This window comes from Mustela nigripes, chromosome 5 (assembly GCF_022355385.1).
Source record: "Mustela nigripes isolate SB6536 chromosome 5, MUSNIG.SB6536, whole genome shotgun sequence".
In the NCBI taxonomy this organism is placed as follows: domain Eukaryota; kingdom Metazoa; phylum Chordata; class Mammalia; order Carnivora; family Mustelidae; genus Mustela; species Mustela nigripes.
In genome coordinates, this window is record NC_081561.1 from 109594678 (window position 1) to 109609604 (window position 14927).

At 39.5% G+C, this 14927-nt stretch overlaps 1 protein-coding gene across 4 annotated transcripts in view; it reads left to right on the forward strand.

Moving 5' to 3' along the window:
• The first annotated feature begins 1363 nt into the window (after positions 1 to 1363).
• CASP8AP2 (caspase 8 associated protein 2) overlaps positions 1364 to 14927 on the forward strand; it is a 33313-nt gene continuing 19749 nt past the window's right edge. For 3 of the 4 annotated variants that reach the window (XM_059401066.1, XM_059401064.1, XM_059401067.1), the window contains exons 1-5: positions 1365 to 1440; positions 2629 to 2681; positions 8147 to 8229; positions 11119 to 11187; positions 14670 to 14770. In XM_059401066.1, the coding sequence (XP_059257049.1) occupies positions 8175 to 8229; positions 11119 to 11187; positions 14670 to 14770 (225 nt within the window). In that variant the 5' untranslated portion in view covers positions 1365 to 1440; positions 2629 to 2681; positions 8147 to 8174. Of the gene's footprint in view, positions 1441 to 2628; positions 2682 to 8146; positions 8230 to 11118; positions 11188 to 14669; positions 14771 to 14927 lie in introns of all 4 variants that reach the window. The other variant, XM_059401065.1, reaches the window with a different exon arrangement.

Consider the following 14927-nt stretch of genomic DNA (forward strand, 5'->3'; position numbering starts at 1 on the left):
CTGAGCAGAAAGCCTGATGTGGGGCTTGATCCCAGGACCCTGAGATCATGACCTGAGCCGAAGGCAGAGGCTTAACCCACTGAGCCACCCAGGCGCCCCATTTTTTGATGAGTGTCATCAATACGCACCCATGCTGAAAGCCCATCTTCAATCGATTGCCAAGTTTTGTGATTTTATCTCCTAAATATCTTAAATCTATCCTCTCTGTTACCTACCACTTCTTCCAGATCTCATTTTCTCTGGCTTGGATCACTGTTAGAGCATCTCAAAATTCTCCTTCTCAAGGTCAGAGGGCTTTAATAATGCAAATCAGATCACGACCACACCAAGAGTAAAATCCTTCAGTGGTTTCCCCAATGCCTCATCATTTAAAGGTAAATTCCAAGCTCTCTGACGTATCCAAGGTCTTTTACTGCTTTTACTGCTTTCCCCACCAGCCTCATCTCACATTTCACGCTCCCGCAACAAAACACCTGGTAGTTGCACACCCTCTACAATTTCTGAGTCTCCACTGCCTGGAATGCTTGACTAACTTCTCAGAAACAAAGCTGGTTGGGGTAGAATCCAGGAAACCAGTGTTCCTCCAGAACATACTTTCTCAAATGGGGATCTTTCCAAAAATTTTTAAAAATATGTAAGAAGTTCATATTGGCAGTTACAAGTTATTAAAATGCACAAACAGGAGGAAACGGCTAGCAACAGGATGAAGATCCCCAGATCAGGTAGCAGAGGAAGTCATCTCTGTTCTACTTCCCCACCAATAATGGCGTAGACCCCGCCTCTGGAGGCTAGACCCTACAAGCATCTCTAGTATCTTCAACTGCTATAAGACAATTCGGGTATTCTACCGTCTAAAAAGCTCTCCTGTTCCTCCTACCCTACTTGCATTGGTGTCCTCTCTTCGAAATTCCCAATGCCCAAGGCTAAATTGTTTTCCTATCAAGCGGGAAAGTGTCGGGGGCAAGGAACAAAGCTTATTTATCATTATGGAGCCAGAGTCCAGCACTACGTCTAGCACGCGGTTGACATTCAATAGAATTTATAGAATAAAGGACTAAATAAATGACAGAGCCTTCTTAGAGCTTACTTTCCCTTTCATTAAAGAGCTTCTCCCAGACTCCGCCCCAACCTTCTTTGAAGCTCCGCCCCTTCCCGGAGTGAAGCTCCACCCACCCGCCCCGGCCGGCCTAGGCTCCGCCCCTTTCTCTTAAAGTCCGCACAAGCCTACGCGAGTTTGGCGCCAACCGTGTTTTTTTTTTCCGCCCTCCCAAAGGCGGGAACTAGTTATGTGCGCCGGGACGTACTTTACGTCTGGTCTGATTGGCCATGGATGCTCAGTCCCGCCTTCGCGTCCTGAGTGCGTTCTGGCATTGGTGGAGATGCCTGGGAGACCTCGGTGTCCAGAAGGGATCCCCGGCTCTCTTGGGCTAGGCAGGGCGGGTAAGTTGATTTGGGGGTCTGGTCCGCTCGGGGCTGTTGGGGAAGAGACTGAATGGCGTGGTAGTGCCCCGAGCGGAAGCCGGAGGTTTCTGGGGAGCCAGGGAGTCCAAGGGAGCCGCGGAGTCGGGGGAGGGGGGCGCGCCTGGTGTCCGGGGCCCGCAGGTAGCTGCGTTCCCGCCACCCTCGGGTGCAGTTTCTGGTCTCTCATTGGTGTCGCTCTTTGGTTCCTCGAGAGTATCCAGGGGTGTTTGGGGCGAGCGCACGTAGGAACTGCCCTTTCGACTGCTCCTCCCGCCCCTCCCCCCCAACCCAATCTTGTCGTGGAATGTACTCCTTACAGCTTTCTCATGCGATTCTGGAGGAATGTGTCTTTCCTTAATGTCAGGTCATCACTGATGTTGGTTGTTTCCGAGACCGTAATACCCGGAGAAGTTATCTTGATCTCCACGAAGCCCAAAACAGCGCCTGACACATAGTTGGCCCCAACTCAGATGTTACTGTAGAATTAGCAGAAGCGCAGGGTTTGTGCTTGAGGGATCAAGTTGATGTTGACTCTGATTCGGTCCTAGTCCTTCCCGGATTCTTCCCTGGTCTTTTGCATCCTCCACACCTACAGCTCCAAACCTTTCCCCTTCCTCAGTGCCCCTCCCCCATCTTGCTCAGTGCTGCTTTGACTGGAGTGGGACTGAGACCAGGGCAAGAATTCCCCAACCCCCACCCCAATGATCTAGCGTTTCTTCCCATTTCACAAGAGGTGGCCCTCTTTCGAGAAAAAAAATATACTTTTATCTCTGGCGAATATTCCTGATTTTGTCATTTGGCTTTAATGAAGGAGCTGGAATCTAATCCCAGATATGCCACTTATCAGCTGTTTGACCTTGGAACAAATTTCTTAATCATTTGTTATTTGTTTCCTCATCTATAAAACGGGAAAAAGAATAGTATGTACTTTATGGGACTTTGAGAAGATTGAAATCAATGTATTTGGAACATTTAAGGTCCAGGCATATAGTGTTCAGTTTATATAGCGTTTGTTATTGTTTTCCCTTTACATTTTTTTCAGGAATCTTGCTGTATTACATTTAGCCCTTCCCATGAACCTTAAAATACACTCTCCTCCCCGTGCTTTTTCCTGTTTTTCTCTACAGATGCTTATTTCAGTCTTTCATTTTTTTTTCTTTTTTAAAGGAAATTGCCTTTAGACTGTCTTTTTACAACATTGTCCTGTCACAAAAGACAAGGTAATCCTTCTCTCATCTGCTTCATCTTCACATCTGAATCCATTAGGATTGTTCGTAAAATGTTTATGAGTAACCTTGCAGCAATTTTCTTTCATCATCATGGTTATCAACATGTAAAATTTTGCCTCTCCACTTTGCATAGGTACAACACTTCCTCTGTCAGTAGTACCTTGCATTATATATTGAGATCCTCATTTGGGGGAAGGTGAGAGCACATGTGAATAAACCCCTCTTTCCGAGGGATTCTGGTACGTAATCCTTCCTCTTCCTCCTCCCTCTTCCAGGAGAATCACTGGCCTTTGTGATTTCAAGAGAGTAATCTGACCTTTACCAATTACATTTTGTCTTTTGTGCTGCATACTTTAGTTTTCAGTTATCTCTTTAGACATCTTTACCTGCATGTCCTACAGATAATTCATCCTACTTTCTTTGGTTCTCTATTTCAGTTAAAGGTGTGACTACCTTGTTATCAAAGCTAGGAACTTCAGAGTTGTCATGAATAGATTAGGAATATCAGTAATTCAACAGATACTTTTTTTATAAAGCTAGGAACTTCAGAGTTGTCATGAATAGATTAGGAATATCAGTAATTCAACAGATACTTTTTTTATTACCTACTGACTTGCAAGGCCCTGTGCTGAGAGCTGGGTATACACTGATGAACAGACAGATCCAGTCCTGGTCTTCATGGAGCTTACAGTCCAGTGGGTGAGATGGACATTTCCTTAGGAATTTCCACAAAAATGTAATCTTACATTGAGAAGAGGCCATATATAGAAAGGACACTGATATATTTTGCTTAGAGCTTTCTTTCAATAATGGAATCTCTGCTGTAGGTGAAGCTGTCACTCCTTTCTTTTCTTTCTTTTTCTTTTTTTCTTTTTAGTTTGTTTGACAGAGAGAGAGAGATCACAAATAGGCAGAGAGGCAGGGGGAAGCAGGGCAGAGAGCCCAATGTTGGGCTCCATCCCAGGACCCTGAGATCATGACCTGAGCCAAAGGCAGTGGCTTATCCCTCTAAGCCACCCAGGTGCCCCTCCTTTCTTTTTCTTTTTAAGATTTTATTTATTTAAAAAAAAAAAGATTTTATTTATTTATTTGACAGAGAGATCACAAGTAGGCAGAAGACAGGCAGGGCGGGGGGGGGGGGGGGCAGGCTCCCCGCTGAGCAGAATGCCCGGGAGGTAGGGCTTAATCCCAGGACCCCGAGATCATGACCTGAGCCAGAGGCTTAAACCACTGAGCCACCCAGGCGCCCCGATGCCCCTCCTTTCTTATTCCTAATGTTTGTACCTACTTTCTCTTAACCAGTTTGGCCCAGGATATGCCTATTTAATTTGTCTTTTGAAGAACTAACATAAATATAAATGTATTTATTCATCTCTATTTTATTTTTTTAAAAGATTGTATTTATTTATTTGAGAGAGAAAGAGCATGAGAGGGAGAAGGTCAGAGGGAGAAGCAGACTCCCCGCAGAGCTGGGAGCCCAATGTGGGACTTGATCCCAGGACTCTGGGATCATGACCTGAGCGGATGGCAGTGGCTTAACCAACTGAGCCACCCAGACGCCCCTATTTATTCATCTTTATAGTGCTTGTTGCTTTTTATTAATTTCTGTCCTTTATGTGTTTCTTTGTTTTTGTTTTTTTTTGTTTTTGTTTTTTTAAATTATTTGACAGACAGATCACAAGTAGGCAGAGAGGTGGGCAGAGAGAGAGGAAGGGAAGCAGGCTCCCTGCTGAGCAAAGAGCCTGACACGGGGCTCTATTCCAGGACCCTTAACCCACTGAGCCACCCAGGCGCCCCTCTTTGGTTTTTTTTAAAACATTTTTTTTTTTACACATTTATTGGACCTTTTTCTAACTTCTCGAGTTGGATGATGAACCCATTAATACTTTGTCTTCTTTTCCTCTAAAAGTATTATTTTGATTGTATTCCACAAACTTTGCTTTATGGTGTATTCATTGTGATTCAGTTCTATGTTTCCCCATTTCTATTAATATTTGTTCTTTGATCTTTCTTTGCAAATTTCCAAAGGAGCTGGGAAATTTAAGAGTGTGTTATTAACTTTGAATTTTATTTATTTATTTATTTTTAAAAAGTGGGCTCCCTGCGCACCATGGGACTTGAACTCAAGACCCTGAAATTAATAATCATGCACTGTACAGACTGAGCCAGACACACACCCCTGAATTTTGTTGTTGTTTTTTTAAAGATTTTATTTATTTATTTGACAGACAAAGATCACAAGTAGGCAGAGAGGCAGGCAGAGAGAGAGGAGGAAGCAGGGTCCCTGCTGAGCAGAGAGCCCGATGTGGGACTCGATCCCAGGACCCTGGGATCATGACCTGAGCCAAAGGCCGAGGCTTTAACCCACTGGGCCACCCAGGCGCCCCAATTTTGTTGGTTTTGATAAAAGCTCGTTCTCTGATACTTGTTGATACAAGTTCTGATATAATTTCTGACACAAGTTCTTTGATACTTGTTAAAAATTACTGTCATGACAGTCAATTCTTATAGATGTACCTGAACATAATATAAGTTCTCTGAATTATTGCATGCAGAGATAGAAAATCAGGTCAGATCTGTCAGTTTTGTATTCAGACTTGTATCATTAATTAACTGTTTCATCAGCAGAGAAAAGTGTGTTAAAATCTCTGTTATGACTCTTATCTGTATCAGGTAGGATTTAATCAGGAGACAAAGACCATACAGTAATTTGAGGAGAAAATACTTAAAGAATTATTATTATTTTAGGGCGCCTGGGTGGCTCAGTGGGTTAAGCTGCTGCCTTCAGCTCAGGTCATGATCTCGGAGTCCTGGGATCGAGTCCCGCATCGGGCTCTCTGCTCAGCAGGGAGCCTGCTTCCTTCTCTCTCTCTCTCTGCCTGCCTCTCAGTGTACTTGTGATTTCTCTCTGTCAAATAAATAAATAAAATCTTTAAAAAAAAAAAAAAAAGAATTATTATTATTTTATTTAGTTAGTTTTTAAAAGTAGGCACCATGCCCAGTGTGGGGCTTGACCTCATGTTCCTGAGAGCAAGAGTCACATTTTCTACTACTGATGATACCAGCCCCATGCCTCTAGAAAAAGAATTATTAACAGACAGTTAGAATAACTGGGAATTGGTTAGTAAGAGTTAAAGATACCTCTAGGGGCTCCTGGGTGGCTCAGTGGGTTAAAGTCTCTGCTTTCGGCTCAGGCCGTGATCCCAGGATCCTGGGATCGAGTCCCGCATCTGGGCTCTCTGCTCAGCAGGGACCCTGCTTCCTCCTCTCTCTCTGCCTGTCTCTCTGCCTACTTGTGATCTTTGTCTGTCAAATGAATAAATAAAATCTTAAAAAAAAAAGAGTTAAAGATAACTCTAAAGAAGGTAGGAATAGAAGAAGATAGAGGGAGTGGCCAGTACCTGTAGGGTTGAAATAGATCATCCAAGGAGGGGCTGTCTTCGCCCTCCTTGGAAGGTGCATAGCTGGGGACAAGTGAAGGGCAGAGAAGTTGCTAAGTGCCCTGCTGGTGACACTGCTTTGAATCTGGTAGAAGAGATGCATAAGGAAGCTCCTGGGTGCTGCTGGCTGTCAAGTGCTGTGGGATCCAAGAGTTGGAGAAACTGTGCTCTCCAGTAGACTAGCAGGAGTAAGCTGGGTCCTACAGGAGTCCTTTGTAATAGAAACCTCACTTACGGGAGGCAAGTATATAGAGAGATGGTGCCCTGCAGGAGCCTGGTGCTGGAGAGACTGTCTGCTGCAGGAACTAGATGCTAGAGAAAGATGTTCTGCAGGAGCCTGAGTAGCCAGGCACACTGAAACTAGGAAGTGTCTTTCCTAGGACGCTGTCCTTTCCAGTGTCTCTCCAGTGCTCTACTGATAAGGTTTAACACCGAGCCAGTTACAAAGGAGAAATATTTCCAAGGTCATTCTTCATTATCACAGAAGGGTGGATCTGAAATTGAGAGACATGATTAATGGCCACAGTTCCTTTAACTTCTTATGTGTACATGGTGAGAAATCACATATATAATTTGACTCTTTCATATTCTTGTGTATATTATTCTCAAAAATAATTTTGAAGAACTCTAAATGTAACATATGGCATGACTAAGAAATGAGCTGTCACTTTGTATTAAATTTGTAAGTAATTAAAAACATACTTTTAGTGGTCAGGAACCTATAGAGATAAAGGTGTGGACAATGTTTCCGTAAGCAACTGTAGAAAAATTTAAGACCAGTGACGGATAAAAAGATCCAGGTTTTTTTTTCAGTTCTATTGATTTCCTACTTTTAACTTAATAGGCAAAGTAGTCTTTTTTTTTAAGATGTTATTTATTTGACAGGCAAAGATGACAAGTAGGCAGAGAGGCAGGCAGAGAGAGAGGAGGAAGGAGGCTCCCCGCTGAGCAGAGAGCCGGATGTGGGGCTCGATCCCAGGACCCTGGGACCATGACCTGAGCCGAAGGCAGAGGCTTTGACCCAATGAGACCCCCAGGTGCCCCGATATTACTTTAAAACAAAAAAAGAGGGTGCCTGCATGACCTGAGCCGAAGGCAGAGGCTTTAACCCACTGAGCCACCCAGGCGCCTCTCCTAATACTATTACTTAAAAAAAATAAGGAAACTGGCATAATTGGATTTGGTAGGAAATGTAACCTGGCTGTTAAGAGTATATCTTGGTGGGAGCGGAAGTGCACAGCTCTAGGTATCCTTAATAACCCTCAGTAGCCACAGTTCATTGACTATAGGCGCCATTCATCACATTTTACTGGCAGATTGGAGACTGTCAGATAAGTCACATTTTTTGGTTTGTTTTGGATTCTTTTGTTGCTTCCATTCTTGCCACTACAAACAGCACTGCACTGACTATTCGTTTATGTACATCTTTACCATGTGCTTGTATATCTGTAGAACACATTACTAGATACGACTTGTTGGGTCAAAGATGATTTGCATTTAAAAATTTGGTAGCTGTTGTCAGATTGCCTCCGTACAGCTTGCACCAGTGTACACTTGGGTGACGTATGAGAATACCTCTTTTCTCACATCTTTACCAGGCCTCGTATATTATCAAATTTCTTTGTTGTTCCTGTCTTACTCTCTTACTGGTGAAAACATGTAAGTGTGAAGTTCCCAAGACCAACCCCAGGTTGGATGTTTTGCTAAGAAGACTCCTAGAACTCAGCATGTAATTGTACTTATTTAGTATGATAGTTGGCTTACTTTTGTATAAAAGTTAATTTGTGTTTTGTTCTATTTTATAAAATCAGCATCATTTACTTTGTGACATGGCTTAACTATAATAAGCAAGTTTAAGGTTTTGGAAAATGTTAGGCACTTTTTAAAAAGTGTGATAGGGAGTGAATTTATTCATTGTGTCCAAATTTAGAAGTTGCTTTTTAACTTAAAGCTAGGTTCACTCTCTGACTTGTGAGGTTGATTTTAAGTGGAAAATCTTTATATTTAATACTTTAGATGGCGACTGTCAAAAGGAAATAGGATCATGGCAGCAGATGATGACAACGGTGATGGAACAAGTTTATATGATGTATTTTCTGGTAAGAGCTCATTTTAACTGTTCTTCTAAATTTATTTAAGTATAAAATAATATATGTTCACTGATACCACTCATCAACTTTTTCTTCTCACACACAAATGAATTAATACAGTAAAGTGCCTGGCAAATAGGAAATACTTAGTAAATGCGAACTTTCTTATTGTATGCTTTTGGGTCTCTTAAATTTAATGAAATTAACAACTTTGCCAGTATAAGTGGTAATGATATTTATTGCCATATCCAAAGAAATACAAAATAGGTATTTGTTATGTGTAAGTTGCATATATTATTTATATACTTCACTGTGCATTTCATAAGAGAAAGTTAGTTTTCTAGTATAACAACAGCATAATTATCAATTTCAGTAAATTTAACATTGATACAATAATTTTATTCAATCTGCTATTTTTATTTGTCAGTTAATCCTTGAATTTTCTTTATTATTATGATTGGAATTTAATCATCATTTTAATTCTTTATTTTAGTTTTTCTCATTAGTTTTTTTCTTTCTGATTTTCGTGACTTCTTTCAAATGTTGAATATATTTTGAATATATATGTTGAAAATATATTCAACATATATTTAAAAATTCCATTCCAATTTATATATTAGCTTTATGGACTACACCTCTTTGCATTATTTTTTAGTGGTTGCTCAAGGGATTGCAGTATACTTATTTAACACTTTGTGTTCTACTTTCTAGTATTGTACCTTTTCACCTAAGATGTAGAATCTTGTATGTATAGTTGTCTTTAACCTCCATTAGTCCTTTTATGTTAAAGATGTCATAAATCTCATGATACAAAGCTGTAATTTTTGCTCTAAACCATTCTATGTATCTTTAAAAAAATTAAGTTAATCAAATTAAGAAAAATTAGTCTTTTATATTTACTCAATTATTTATCATTTTTAGTCCTTCTAGTACTCTTTAGTATTTTTATAGAATAATTGTTTTGTCCCCATCTCTCTTCTGGGACTCCAGATATATAGTATGTGAGAACTTTTGACATCCTATAGGTTACTAAGACTTTTGTTGTTTTTTGTTTATTTGTTTGATTTTGTTTTATATATTTTATTTTATTTTTTTTAAAAGATTTATTTATTTATTTATTTATTTGACAGACAGAGATCACAAGTAGGCAGAGAGGCAAGCAGAGAGAGAGAGAGGAGGAAGCAGGCTTCCCACTGAGCAGAGAGCCTGATGTGGGGCTTGATCCCAGGACCCTGAGATCATGACCTGAGCCGAAGGCAGAGGCTTTAACCCACTGAGCCACCCAGGCGCCCCGTGTTTGATTTTGTTTTAAATCTTTTTCTCTCTATTCTTCAGATTGGGTAGTTTTATTGATTTATCTTCAAATTCACTGGCTCAGCTGTCAAGAACATTCAGTGACTTTTTTTAAAAATTAGAAATTATAGTTTTCAGTTTTAGGATTTTCATTTTTTGTTTGTTTGTTTGTTTTGTTTTGTTTCTTCCTATGTAGTAATTTTGGATTGCATTCTGGACACTGAATTCTGTTATGTTCTAGAGATATTTGGATTATGCTATATTGCTTGGAAGAATGTTGTTTTTACTTTTAGCAAGTATTTAACTTAGCTGAACTTCTCTCTTACCTGTGGTGGATAGCAGCTGAAAACCCTGTTCAGGCATTTTAACTTTAGCTGGAAATTTTGGAGATTTTTTTTTTTAATTATTTTTTTAAAGATTTTATTTATTTATTTGACAGAGATCACAAGTAGGCAGAGAGGCAGGCAGAGAGAGAGGGGGAAGCAGACTTCCCACTGAGCAGAGAGCCAGATGTGGGGCTCGATCCCAGGACTCTGGCATCATGACCTGAGCTTCAACCCACTGAGCCACCCAGGTGCCCCGACATTTTGGAGTTTTAGCCTTTATGTACTTTGGGGGTCACTCGGAGATTTGAACCCAATTTGGGGAATATTCTCCAGCTCTCTGAATTTTCTTTCTTAGTTTCTAGTTGCTGTTATCCCTCCCAAGTTCTTTCTCTTGTTCTTCAAGCTGTTAAGACTAGAGGTTTCCATCAGAGTTTTCACTGCCCATTGTTGGCTTTAATTAGGGCATATCCTTCTATAAAAAATTTTATTACAAAAAATTGTAATAAAAGGATAGGGGACACACTTAAGACTGTTTTTCAGGTATTGTCTCCTCTTCAATTTTTGCCTGCTTTGGGTTGCTTTTTTGTTTTTTAGATTGCTCCCCCGCCTTTTTCAAATTGAGGTATAATTATACATACAACTTCATATTAGTTGTATTAGGTGTATGACATAATGATTCAGTATTTGTATGTAATGGGAAATGATCACCACAATAATAGTTTAGTAGTAGAGCATTTGACTATAGATAGCTTTTAACAGTTTGCTTGGAGTTCATAGTTGTTCTCAGCAGGAGGATTGGTCTGATAGAACTATTGTGCTGTAATTGGAATTGGAACCTTGTCAAAAGTTTCTTTTTGAAAGTGAGTTTTTAAGTCTAAAAGATGCTGAGTCATAAATCTGTGTATTGAGATCTTTCTGTTTATAAGGATATATAAAAACTTAAAAACAATGGTCTTGTCCGCCTGGGTGGCTCAGTGGGTTAAGCTGCTGCCTTGGCTCGGGTCATGATCTCAGTCAGGGTCCTGGGATCGAGTTCCGCATCGGGCTCTCTGCTCAGCAGCGAGCCTGCTTCCTCCTCTCTCTCTCTGCCTGCCTCTCTGCCTACTTGTAATCTCTCTGTCAAATAAATAAATAAAATCTTTAAAAAAACAAAACAAAACAATGGTCTTTGTGGTATACGACTGATAAAGTCTCCTTTTCCTGGCTCCCCAGAGTAGGAGTAGAAAAACTGCACTAAGTGCATAAAATCATTTTTAACAAGTCTTTGATTTTCTTGCAGCTTCTCCTCTTAAAAATAATGATGAAGGTTCTTTGGACATATATGCTGGATTGGACAGTGCTGTTTCTGGTATGTAAATTCTAAAATAAAATAGGTTCTTTTTTATATTTTATATTTCTATTAGAAATATTTATTTTGTTACAGTTCTCAGAATAATACATCGTTCCTGAATAATTTGACCATTATTTGGAATAATTTTACTTAGGTAATTATTTTCTTGACTAAAGTTTGATCAGTAAAACAGATTAGCACTTAGGTTTGTTATCATCTAGGTCTCAGATTTAACTGGACCTTGAGCAAATATATTTTGTACCATTAATAGGCAGACTGTTGTTGTTGTGTATACATATATTACTACTCATACTGTCACGGCTTACATGACATTAGAACTTTTGAAAAGGGTAGTTGCTATAAATGTTTTCAGGTGTATCTGTAAGAGTATGGTATGCAGAGAAACTAATGACCTATCCAAATTAGAAACCTTTTCCATAATCAGAATTATCTCAAAGCAATAAGATATCTTTGAGCAGATACGGCACTGATTTGTTGACACAAGTGCTTTAGGTAAATTGGTTTTCTAATCAGTATCAATTTGGATGAAATGCAGGGGGTGGAGAAATGTATAGCCCTTTGACTTGAAATAGACACAACCTCAAAAAACTTAGCACATATATTTTCTTTTTTTCCCAATTTACTGGGATATAGTTGACATTTAATGTTGTATAAGTTTAAGGTATGTAAGTATTGCTTTGATACACATATGTGTTGCAAAATGATTACTCCTTTAGCCTAAGCTAACACCTGCATCAATCCTGTTACATAATTATCATCTCTTTTTTATGGAGAGAACATATAAGATGTATTTTCTTGGGAACTTTTAAGTATGTAATACAGTGTGATTAACTATAATCATTATGCTGTATTTTAGATCCCCTGAACTTACTCATCTTAGAGCTGGGAGTTTATACTCTTTGATCAACATCTCTTCTTCCCCGACCCCCCACCCCAGTCCCTGATGACCATCATTCCAGTCTCTGTTTCTATGTATTTGGCATTTTTAGATTTCACATATAAGTTGATATCGTACTGTTTTTGTCTTTCTCTGTGTTGTTTCATTTAGTATAATGTCCTCAAGGTCCATCCATGTAGTTGCAAATGGCTGGATATCCTTCCTTCTCATGGCTGAATAATATCTCATTGTGTGTGTGTGTGTGTGTGTGTGTAAATATACATATATATATTTTTTCTTTTTTTAACATACCACATCACCTTTAACCATCTGTTAGTGAACACTTAGGTTCTTTCTATATCTTGGTTATTGTGAATAATGCTGTAGTGAACATGGGTGTGCAGGTTCTTTGAGATCCTGTTTTTATGTCCTTTGGATAAATATCCAGATGCGGGATTGCTGAATCATGTCATAGTTCTAATTTTAAGTCTTTGAGGAATCTCCACAGTGTTTTCCAGTACTTCACCAGTTTATATTCCTGCCAACCATGCACAAGGGTTCCATTTCCTCCACGGCTTTGCCAACACTTGTTGTCTCATGGTTGTTGTTGTTGTTTTTAAAGATTTTATTTATTTATTTGAAAGAGAGAGATCACATGTAGGCAGACAGGCAGGCAGAGAGAGAGAGAGGAGGAAGCAGGCTCCCTGCTGAGCAGGGAGCCAGATGCAGGACTCGATCCCAGGACCCTGAGATCATGACCTGAGCCGAAGGCAGCGGCTTAACCCACTGAGCCACCCAGGCGCCCCTGTTCTTGTTTTTTTTAAGGGGAGGTTTCTGATACAACCAGCAGCAACCTTTACTAAACGTTTACTTGCTAATTGTGGCAAGTCCTTTTTATTTATTCATTTATTTTATTGAAGTATACTTGACATACAGCATTATAATAGTTTCAAGTATACAGCATAGTGATTTGACAGTTCTGTACCTTAAGCAGTGGTCATCATGGTAAGTGTAGTTACCATTTGTCACTATACAAAGTTTTACATTATTATTGACTATATTCCCTATGCTATATGTATATTTTTATCTCTTGTCTTTTTTTTTTTTTTTAAAGATTTTATTTATTTTATTTTATTTGACAGACAGAGATTACAAGTAGGCAGAGAGGCAGGCAGAGAGAGAGGGGAAGAAGCAGGCTCCCTGCTGAGCAAAGAGCCCGATGTGGGGCTCGATCCCAGGACCCTGGGATCATGACCTGAGCCGAAGGCAGAGGCTTTAACCCACTGAGCCACCCAGGCGCCCCTATCTCTTGTCTTTTTGATGATAGACATTTTAATAGGTGTAAGCAGAGTCCTGGGATCGAGCCCTGCATCAGGCTCTCTGCTCAGCAGGGAGCCTGCTTCCTCCACTCTCTCTGCCTGCCTCTCTGCTTACTTGTGATCTCTGTCTCTCAAATAAATAAATAAAATCTTAAAAAAACAAAAACAGGTGTAAGGCAATATCTCATTGTGGTTTTTTGATTTGTATTTCCCTGTAATTAGTCATGTGGATCACCTTTTCATGTTCCTGTTGGCCATTTTTATGTCTTTGGAAAAATGTCTATTCAGTTTTTCTGCCCATTTTTCCATCAGATTCTTTTTTCTTTCTTTTCTTTTCTCTCTCTCTCTCTCTCTCTCTTTTTTTTTTGGCTGTTGAGTGGTATGAGCTCTTTATATGTTTTGGATATTAACCCCCTGTCAGATATATACTTTGCAAGTATTTTCTCCCATTCTTTGAGTTGCTTTTTCATTTTGTTGATGGTTTCCTTTGCTGTGCTGAAGCTTATTTTTATTAATTAATCAATTAATTTGGGGAGAGAGTGAGAGCATGAGCTTGGGAAAGGGAGAGAGAGACTCTTAAGCAGGCTCTATAGTTATTGTGGAACCTAAGGTGGGGCTTGATCTCATGACCCTGATAGCATGACCTGACCCAAAATCAGGAGTTGAAAACTGAATTCACTGAGCCACCCAGGTTCTCCTGTGCTAAAGCTTTTTAGTTTGATGTAGTCCTGCTTGTTTGTTTTTGCTTTTATTTCCCTTGCCTTTAATGTCAGATCCAGAAAATCTTTGCCAAGACTGATGTCTAAAAACTTACCCTTATATTTATTTTCCTGAGAGTTTTTAGTTTTGGGTCTCACATTTAAGTCTTTAATCCATTTTGAGTTGATTTTTGTGTGTGGAGTAAGTTGGGGTCCATTTTTCCAACACCATTTATTGAAAGAGCTTATCCATTCCCCATTGTATATTGTTGGCTTCTCGGTCATAAATTAACTGATGATACATATATGTATCTGGACTCTCTGTTCTGTTTTCCCTGATCTGTGTGTCTGTTTTTATGCCAGTAGCATTCAGTTTTGATTACTTTGAGTTTGAAATCAGTAGATATAATGCCTCCAGCTTTGGTCTTCTTTTTCAAGATAGCTTTGTGTATTTGCTGTCTTTTGTGGTTTCATATGAATTTTAGGACTGTTGTTTCCAGTTATGTGGAATGACATTGCAATTTTGATAGGATTGAATCAGAAAGTAATATTTTAATTTAAGAGCTTTTTGTTTGTTTGTTTTAGACATTGCGTCCAAATCATGTGTGCTATCCCGAAATTGTTTGGATTTATATGAAGAAATCCTGACTGAAGAAGGAACTGCAAAGGAGGCAACATATAATGATGTACGGTTTGCCAGAATTAAGGACAGTTATTTTACCTTTTGTAGCTTCTGAAGTTCAGGCATCAGCTTACTATTAAACATTCTGTGTTTAAGATGTAGCTCTTAGTCTAAAAGAATATTCAAGTCAGTCTCTGCCTTCAGATCTGCTTTTTAAAACA